Source organism: Pristiophorus japonicus, chromosome 8 (assembly GCF_044704955.1).
Source record: "Pristiophorus japonicus isolate sPriJap1 chromosome 8, sPriJap1.hap1, whole genome shotgun sequence".
In the NCBI taxonomy this organism is placed as follows: Eukaryota; Metazoa; Chordata; class Chondrichthyes; family Pristiophoridae; genus Pristiophorus; species Pristiophorus japonicus.
In genome coordinates, this window is record NC_091984.1 from 206476368 (window position 1) to 206486671 (window position 10304).

The window sequence follows — 10304 nt, forward strand, 5'->3', positions numbered from 1 at the left end:
ACATGGTTTTGCCTAAGAAAGGCAGGGAAACGTTCATACGCGACCTACACAGTACCCACCCAGGCATAATAATGAAGAAAGCTATAGCCAGATTCCATGTGTGGTGGCCCGGCATCGATTCAGATTTGGAGTCTTGCGTGCGCCAATGCAACACTTGCTCTCAACTGAGCAATGTACCCAGGGGGGCACCACTAAGTTTGTGGTCATGACCCTCCAAACCGTGGTCTAGAATCAATGTTGACTTCGCTGGCCCGTTTCTAGGCAAAATGTTTTTGGTTGTTGTGGATGCTTATTCAAAATGGATTGCGTGTGTAATAATGTCTGTAAGCACATCCACTGCCACCATCGAAAGCCTACGAGCCATGTTTGCCACGCACGGCCTGCCTGATGTCCTTGTCAGCGACAATGGGCCGTGCTTCACCAGCGCTGATTTCAAGGAATTCATGACCCGCAATGGGATCAAGCACGTCACATCTGCCCCGTTCAAGCCCGCATCTAACAGCCAGGCAGAATGGGCAGTCCAAACCATCAAGCAAAGCTTGAAACGCATGTCGGAAGGCTCTCTGCAGACCCGCCTGCCCTGAGTCCTGCTCAGACACCGCACAAGACCCCACTCGCTCAACGGGGTTTCCCTTGCCGAACTGGTCATGAAAAGGGCACTCAAAACAAGGCTCTCTCTAGTCCACCCTGATCTCCGTGATCATGTCGAGGGCAGGCGGCATCAACAAAGCATGTACCATGATTGCACAAATTTGTCACGCGATAGTGAAGTCAATGACCCTGTATTTGTACTCAACTATGGACATGGTCGCAAATGGCTTGCTGGCGCTGTCATAGCCAAAGAAGGGAGTAGGGTCTTTGAGGTCAAACTTGCAAATGGACTAACTTGCAGAAAGCATTTGGACCAAACCAAACTGCGATTCAGACAGCCACGAGCAACCTGAAGAGGACACCACCAACTTCGACCCTCCGATACACACACAATTGGCAACCGACATCACGGTTGACCACGAAGCTGAACCCATCATCCCCAGTACCCAACAAGACCAGCTGCGCAGCAGTCTAGCGCAGGCCCAACCAACTCACCTGCACCTGTGTTTGTTCCGAGACGATCGACTAGGGAGCAGAAAGCTCCAGATCGTCTCACCCTGTAAATAAGTGTACTATTAACTTTGGGGGCGGGTGTTATGTATGCAACACCTTGTAACCAGCATTCTTCCGCCACCAGAGGGCGCATATGCAGTGCTCCCAAGAGATCCCAGCATCCCTTGGGAGCACTGCAGAAAAGCAGGCCTCCCATGTTGTGCCAGCACTCTGGAGTCAGAATAAAAAGACTAAGGTCACACTTACTCAAGTCTACAGTACTAGTCAAATTGCTTTATTCGAGACATAACATAATGTATTACATTTAGTAAAATAGAATATAATGTACTAAATTTTAGTAATATATAATTGATATAATATACATTGTAGTAATATATAATTAACATAATGAACTATATAATGTACTAAATTTTAGTAAAATATAATATAATGAACTATTGAAGGGGCAGTACTGAGGGAGCACTGCACTGTCGGAGGTACCGTCTTTTGGATGAGACGGTAAACCAAAGCCCCGTCATCTTTCTCAGGTGAACGTAAAAGATCCCATGGCACTATTTCGAAGAAGAGCAGGGGAGTTATCCCCGGTGTCCTGGGGCCAAGATTTATCCCTCAATCAACATAACAATGAGCAGATAATCAGTTTTTTTAATCATATTGCTGTTTGTGGGAACTTGCTGTGCGCAAGTAGGCTGCCGCGTTACCCACATTACAGCAGTGACTACACTCCAAAAATAGTTCATTGGTTGTAAAGCGCTTTTGAGACGTCTGGTGGTTGTGAAAGGTGCTATATAAATGCAAGTCTTTCTTATATAATATACTAAAGTTTAAAATATAGTAACTATATCATATACTCATTTTTAGTAAAATATAATATGAACTATATAATGTACTAAATTTTAGTAATATATAATGAACTATATAATGTACTCAATTTTAGAAATATATAGTTAATATAATTAACCATATAATGTACTAAATTGTTAGTAATATATAATTAAAATATTAACTATATAAGGTACTACATTTTAATGATATATAATGAACTATATATCAACTACATATTATATAATGTACTACATTTTAGTAATATATAAATAATATAATGAACTACATTTTAGTAATATATAATTAACTATATAATGTATTAAATTTTTAATAATATACTTAATAATTAAAAAGTACAGCTTCGTTTGTTTGCGGGTTACAAGATTGGAAATGGCCGTTGAAGTGAAGCGGCGGGCGCACCGCGGGCAGCCCTGCTGTTGCTAGGCTGAAGGCGCATGTGCGGCTTAGATGCCGGGCACAGAGGAGGCGAGCAGGCCGCAGCCTCAGCCTGAATGTGGGGGTAGCGAGGGCCTGCAGGACTCGGAGCGGATACTTTTGACTATCTATCTCACTCACTTGCTTTACATTTATTACTTGTTTTTCATATTTTACTTGTACTGAATTTCGATCCCGGTCATGACAGACCAGTCGGCTCTGCTGCTCAGGAAACAGCTGGCAGGTACGCGCCGCCCTTTTGGGGGGATCTCACCAAAGTTTGCTGCGGATGTGAGCAGCTCAGAGGTTGTTGCTGCTGAGCCTCGACCCACGTTCAGCCCCCATTCCTTCTGTCTGTAGTTTTATTTCGGCCATCGGTGACTGTTGATGTTGATTTTTTTTTTAAACATTTTAAACCTTGTTTATCTTATGTCATCGGTTGTTTGACTTTTTAAGTCATTGTTTCGTAACTTTTTTTTCGCTGAGATTTCTCTTCCCTGCCCCCCTCTCTTCCCAGCTCTGCATTATCATTGTGACAGACTGACTGTGTCTGCCTTTTAAAATATGTACAGTACGGGAGCCACAAAAACATTGGCAGTTTTTAACGAATGTAACTGGCGTCAAAGTTATTCTATAACGTAGCGATGTTGTCAGTCTGAAGTGATTGTAAAAGAGAAAAATAATTGTATATATGGCGCTTCATAATCGCGAACTGTGACTGGATTTTTTAATGTTATTTTTAACCAGAGAGCAGATTTTTATTTGTTTCCACTGTGCACGGTACAGCCGAATAGCTGAATTTAATAAATTTCCTTTTGGTGTTTTTACACCGTATTGTCAGAAGTATTGGCGTAAAATATAGTCGTCCTCTTGCAGTGAGATTTGATGGTAAGCATTTGGCCGGCATTAAAATGCTGCAATATACGCCAAGGCATGTTTTCTTTCCATTCCTACTATTACCATGAACTGCAGTGGGGAATATGTTGGAATGGTAAGTAGGAGAGGAAAAGTCATAGCATTTATTTAACATTTTAAATTAATAACAAATTATGTACTATGCACTGTTCATCCAGCAGAGCACATGGTTTGTAATCCTTATCAGATTATTTTACATTTGTCTCATAACTAAAGCAAGGATGAGGTTGCAATCCGATTAAATAATTTAATTATAAATTTAAAGTTGATCCTAGGAGAGACATTTTATCCTAGATGATATTTGGTACTTTTCTTTCTCATTTAGCCAAGTAAGATTGTTATTAACCTGTATTCTTCTAGCTAAACAGGTAACATTCTGTTCTCAGCCAGATGTTAGGAAGAGCAGCATATAAATTATTTTCTTTCCATCTCTGGCAAGGGGAAAAAAGTTATGGTAAAACAAATGCATTCAAATAGTTTATACGGCTGTAAAATAGCATGTGTTGTTAAAAACAGTAATAAACTGGTCTCTTTGACATGCAAATAATAATTGTACCTGCTGTGAATTTGTAAAAATATTCTGTGATTCGTCACTTTTTTTCTGTTCAGGGAGAATATTCTTGAAGGGGTGTGCTATCAATTTAAAGCACACCCCGTTCTCCTAATCAAACAATTGTTTAGAACTTCTCATACACAAGAGGAGACATTTTTGAAATATGAACAAACTCTGTTGGAGGCTTGCAATGTTGTGCCTCCTAACCAAAAACTTGCAGTCTTATCTTTAGCCAGATCTCATTATGCCAAATGAGGATCAGTCTCCTTCCCACTCTAATCCAATAAAAAGTTTGATACAGCCAATCATAGAATCATAGAATATTACAGCACAGAAGGAGGCCATTCGGCCCATCGAGTCTGCGCTGGCTCTGTCGAAGAGCAATCCAGTTAGTCCCAATCCCCCGGCTCTTTCTCCATATCCCTGCAATTTTTGTCTCCTTCAAGTACTTACCAATTCCTTTTTGAAGGCTACTATTGAATCTGCATCCACCACCCTATCAGGCGGTGCCTTCCAAACCCTAACCATTCGCTATGATTTTCCTCAGGTCACCCCTGGTTCTTTTGCCAACTACCTTAATCTGTGTCCTCTGGAGTCAGCAACCCTTCAGCCATTGGAAACGGTGAAGGCTAAAAAAAAAGGGCAAAACCGGCTTGGGCCCTTCCCCATACAGGAAAAATGCACCTGTGGGCGTCAGGCTCAGACTCGGCTGTGTGACGTCGCTCCTCCCCAAGTCAAATAGCTCCTAACACTCGCTGGCTGGGCTCATGTGAAGGATGGAAGTCTAGGTCAAGAGGTGCTCCTGTTTATCAAAGGGGCATTTAGCGCCCTCAATCAGGCCAACATCCCCAGCATCGAAGCACTGACCACACTCGACCAGCTCCACTGGGCGGGCCGCATTGTTCACATGCCTGACACAAGACTCCCACAGCAAATGCTCGACTTGTAACTCCTGCACGGCCAAAGATGGGCAGAGGACACCCTGAAAGCTTCCTTGATAAAATGCAACATCCCCATCGACACCTGGGGGTCCCTGGCCAAAGACCACCCTAAGTGGAGGAAGTGCATCCAGGAGGGTGCTGAGCACCTCGAGTCTCGTCGCCGAGAGCATGCAGAAAACAAGCGCAGGCAGCGGAAGGAGCGTGCGGCAAACTAGACTCCCCACCCACCCTTTCCTTCAACGACTGTCTGTCCCACCTGTGACAGAGACTGTAATTCCTGGATTGGACTCTTCCGAACTCACTTTTAGAGTGGAAGCAAGTCTTCCTCGATTGCGAGGGACTGCCTATGATGATGATTTGGAGAAAGAGAGGGTGGTGGAAATTGCAGGGGGGGGGGGGGGAAGATCCTGAGCTGGTGAACATTTTTCTGTTTCAGGTGAATTACATACAAAATTGACAGGTAGGAAAAGACCAGCTGATCGATCGAGCCTGCTCCACACCATGGTGGCCACAGCATCGTGACTAAACACTGTTCCCCTCTCCCTTGTGTCAGCCGTGGCTCAGTGTGTAGTACACTCGCCTCTTGAGTCAGAAGGTTGTGGGTTCAAGTCCCCACTCGAGGGACTCGAGCACAAAAATCTAGGGAGCACTGCACTGTCGGAGGTGCCGTCTTTCGGATGAAACGTCAAACCATCTGCTCGCTCAGGTGGACGTAAAAGATTCCATGGTGTTATTTCGAAGAAGAGCAGGGGAGTTATCCCCGCTGTCCTGGGCCAGTATTTATCCCCAATCAATATAACAAAAAGATTATAGAAACATAGAAAGTAAGTGCCAATACTAAAACCCATCAACATAGTAAGAGTTGAGGAAAGACCCACTTGATATGTATTTTCACTCTGGCTCAATGACCCATGTACTGGACTATTGTATCTTTTATACAAGATCATGGTTTTGGGATTAATGTGTAACTGTCTATCACGCTATTTCATTTTTGTGCTTTTTTTTTCCTCAAGAACTAAATAAGAATCCAGTGGATGGATTTTCTGCTGGACTAATAGATGATGATGATATATACAGATGGGAAGTTGTCATTATTGGCCCGCCAGATACTCTTTTGTAAGTACATAACACTAAAAGTTATCAGTGCTAATAGAAACTGCCTGTTAACCACCTACCGGTATGTTTTATTTTCAGGATAGTGACAGGAGAATAGGTGAGGATAATGTGTGAAATGCAAAAGTTGTCCTAAATCATCATCATCGTAGGCGGTCCCTCGAACGAGATGACTTGCTTCCACATAGGTTCACAAATGTTTCAATGAAGGACCCGATGTTCCAGTCCTGAACTCCAATTGAAGGGGTGAAAAATGCCTGTGCGTGGATTTTTTAAAACGTGTGGTGACCGTTGCACATCAGCCACCGCATCCTAAATATAACAATGTATTTCATACTTTTTTTGCTAAAAGTTTGGCTAACTCCTGGTTATAAACATTGCTCTGCTAAGGGAGTATCAGGAGCTTGACACTAAAAGCAGGACTATGAGGATGGTAATCTATGGATTACTACCTGAGTCATGTGCTAATTGGCATAGGGATAAACTGATCAGGAAAGTAAATGCATGCTGAGAAAGCAGTGTGGGAAGGGCGGGTTCCATTTCATGGGATACAGACATCAGTTCTGGGACAGGAAGGAGCTGCACCACTGGGATGGGCTGCACCTGAAGCGGGCTGCGACCAAGACTTAGTGAAAAGGGTAACTAGGACTGTAGAAAGGACTTTAACCAAGGGATGGGAGGATCCCAGTGGAAATAATAGTAACCTAACGATAAGAGCAAAGGTCAGAGCACAACAAGTGATAAAGATAACATAAATACTCCTGGGAAAAGAAAAAGTTATAGGAAGTATAACAAAATACCGGTTAAATATAAACCAAGAGTGATGAGAATAAGAACATATTAAATTGACAGCATTGCAATGTACAGCACAACAGTAACAAAAAGTATGATGAGTAAAAACATGAGAAATACACTATCGAGGCCTATTGGCAGGATGGGGACAGTTACCCAAATCAGAGTTTTGTACACAAATGCAGATAGCATAAGACACAAAACAAATGAGTTAGAAGCACAAATTCAGCTTAAAGGGTGTAATGTTGTATCCATTATAGAAACCTGGCTATAAACTGGGCATGACTGGGAGCTAAATATTCCAGGCTATAGGATTTTTAGAAAGGACACGGAATTTGGGAAAGGAGGAGCAGTAACCATCTTGATAAAAAGACACAATTACAGCAGTCGAAAGAAAGGATTAAAGGGTAATCGTGCAGTGGAAACATTGAGTAGAACTAAGGAACAGCAAAGGATGCAAGGCCGGAAGAGAATTGTCCAGAGATCTCCTGACTAATGATGTAGTGGGAGGATGTATAAATATGGAGATCAGGGCAGCACGTAGCAGAAACAATGTGGTTATAATAGATTTTAATCGCAGCCTCGGACTAAATTTTACTAAAATATGACAGAATTTGACCAGGATCCCGTTTTCCGCGGGGAATCCACATGGAACACTGATTTTTCCTGCCGGGTGGATTACAAAAAATTTGTTGATTAATTTTCCGCCGATCTTAATGAAATAATTATAGCGTTTTTTTCGGTGGTAATCTAGTGGTGGCGGTTTTTCACCAAATTCCAGCCCAATGTCTTTTAGAACCGACAAGGGAACCCCCTTACTATATTCAGTGATCAGTAACAAACCAAAATTAGTTGACAATCTGATGGCAAAGGAACATCTTGTGAATAGTGACCATAATATGATTATATTTATTATTAGGTTTGAGAGGGAGAATCATAAACCAAGGTTGAAAATTGAAGTAAGGCAACGATCAAAGGGATGAGAAATAAATTGACTGCAGTAAACTGGGCTGAACTGTTAATGGGTAAACCTACAGACAAACACTGGGAAGCATTCAAAGTATTTGTTACAATACAAAACTAGTACATACTCCTAATAGGCAAAAGCTCCACTTGTACAGTTAACCAACCACGGTAAACAAATGAGGTAAAAGTATCAAGCTAAAAGAAAATGCTCACACATATGTAAGGAAAATAGATCTACAGCGTAGTGGGAGAGCTATAAAAAGCAACAAAGCAATACAAAAAAGTAATCAGGTGTAAAAATGGAATGTGAAAAAACTTGCAAAGGATTTTAAAGTTTATATAAACTTATTGAGAGTGGTAAAGAGGGATGTGGGCCCATTAAAGAGAGGTGCAGGTGAGACTAATCGACAATAAGGAACTGGCAAACTTGTTAAATTAATAAGAGGACAGTGTGCCAGCAGTATAAGGGAATCTAAAAATAAGTTGAGAGGAACTTGCAGGATTTAATATAAATTTTAACACTGGTAATCTAGAAAATAATGGGACTTAAGATAGGCAAATCTCCAAGATTTCAACGTCCATTTTTAAGGATATAGTTTAGGACATTCAGATATTAGCTGGCACCTTGGATCAAACTCTAAGTACAGGAACAGGTTTTGGCACATATAATGTCTTTAACTATGTTGATAGATTTCCTGTGTCGCACTGTTCTCAACCCTGCAAACTACCTGTGTACCTATAAATAATTGATAACCAGGCATGAATTACAAGGCTATAATACTTAATCAAGGGGTTCAAGTGATTGTGTAACCCATTCGCAAAGCTTTGATATTTTATTAAAATCATCTAATTTAACTCATTTCTTGGGTATCTGTTGTTATGTAATATATAGCCGTGTGGAATTACTTGGTGAAAAGGTTGTGCGAAGGATTTTGTTGTTGTTGAACATGACAGTTTTTCTTGCTGTTTTCAGGGACATTCTGTATTTAGTGCCTTATCAATGTATTTTAAAGGTCACCATAGTTCCTTGTAATATCCATACTGCAAGATCACTGGAAAATTAATGCACTCATTTACAAGGACATTGTTCACATATAAAAGCCACATTTTCCAAGTTCTTATTTGGTGAGGCAGATTATTATGATCTGGTACCGAACCTTGACAATGGAATGTTTTTAGTATCTGAAAAGCTATTAGGAAAATGTTAGTCTCCTGTGCTCTTGGTCAATCATGTTAGAGTTAAGTTTTTACAACTTTAGTCACAATAACTTGCATATTACTGGTTAGAAGGGAAATAATTGTCATTCACCACAATTAATTAATTTCTTTTTTCCCCAAGTGAGGGTGGATTCTTCAAAGCTCATCTGACTTTTCCTAATGATTACCCTTTGCGGCCTCCAAAGATGAATTTCATCACAGAAATCTGGCATCCAAATGGTAAGAATTGTATATGTGGTATCAATTTATTAAATCATGATTAGATTATCAGCTATAAAATATTTTTTTTGTGGGGAGGGGGAGGGGAGAGGAGGGGAGAGTGGTGGCATAGTGTAAGCTGCAGTCTTTTTTATAGCCTCGATCATTGATGTAGATTTTCCCAAAGTACGTACTTATGAGAGAACATTTACCAGATGGGTTAGGCCCTCATAAGCTTTTCTTCCAACTCTCATCTGCTACTCTGGGCCACAAAGTGGCAAAACTCTCCAGCAAGGGTATCTGATTTCAATTGTCAGTTAAGGTTTGGAATGTGAAGTGTAGGACTTGCTGTTTATTTTAGGGGAGGTTTTATGTATATGACACATTTCATTTAGCTATCAAAAAAATCTGCAGTGCAGATATAAACTCTGATTTTAGAATAATACCCCTGATACCTGTGAACTGATATATTGTAGGAAAGTTTCTGAAGATGCATTTTACAATAGCCAGTAGCTTCTCATAAGCTTACATGCACTACTGGAAGTAGCATAATGCACAGAGCATATGCAGTCTCTCCTAGTTGATGGTTTTATTAGGGATGGAGCTATTCACACTAGAGAATGCTCTGATTGGCTCTCCATGGTCACATGACCTGATTGCTGATTAGTCCCCCTTGGAGCATAAGCCACACCCAGAAGTTTCTCTGGAACTGCCCAGCCCAAGTTTTGAGTGACTTTGCAAAGTGTAATTCGAGCCATTCTGACTTCAGAGAGGATAGAGCTCCCCAACCCCACAGAAGTCCCTGACACCCCCAGCCCAAGTTCCTGACTCCCACCAGCCTAATTTCATCCCCCCTCCCCCGGCCTCTCTCTCTTTCCCCCCCCCCCCCTCCCCTGGTCTCTCTCTTCTTCCCCTCCCCTCCCCTCCCCCGGTCTCTCTCTCTTCCCCGGCCTCACTCTCTTTTCCCCCCCCCCCTCCCCCGGCCTCTCTCTCTTTTCCTCCCCCGGCCTCTCGCTCTTTTCCCCCCCCCCCTCCCCCGGCCTCTCTTTTTCCCCCCCCTCCCCCCTCCCCGGCCCTCTCTCTCTTCCCCCCCCCCCCCCACTCCCCGGCCTCTCTCTTTTTCCCCCCCCCCTCCCCCGGCCCCTCTCTCTTTCCTTTCCCCGGCCTCTCTCTCTTTCCTCCCCCGGTGTCTCTCTCTCTCTACCCCCCCCATCTCTCTCTCTCTCCCCCCCATCTCTCTCTCT

General features: G+C 42.3%; 1 protein-coding gene across 1 annotated transcript in view; it reads left to right on the top strand.

Moving 5' to 3' along the window:
- The first annotated feature begins 2267 nt into the window (after positions 1-2267).
- The window catches only part of ube2g1b (ubiquitin-conjugating enzyme E2G 1b (UBC7 homolog, yeast)), an 11761-nt gene continuing 3724 nt past the window's right edge, over positions 2268-10304 (top strand). The window contains exons 1-3 of the mRNA XM_070888334.1: positions 2268-2608; positions 5787-5889; positions 8984-9081. Of these exons, the coding sequence (XP_070744435.1) occupies positions 2566-2608; positions 5787-5889; positions 8984-9081 (244 nt within the window). The 5' untranslated portion in view covers positions 2268-2565. The remainder of the gene's footprint in view (positions 2609-5786; positions 5890-8983; positions 9082-10304) is intronic.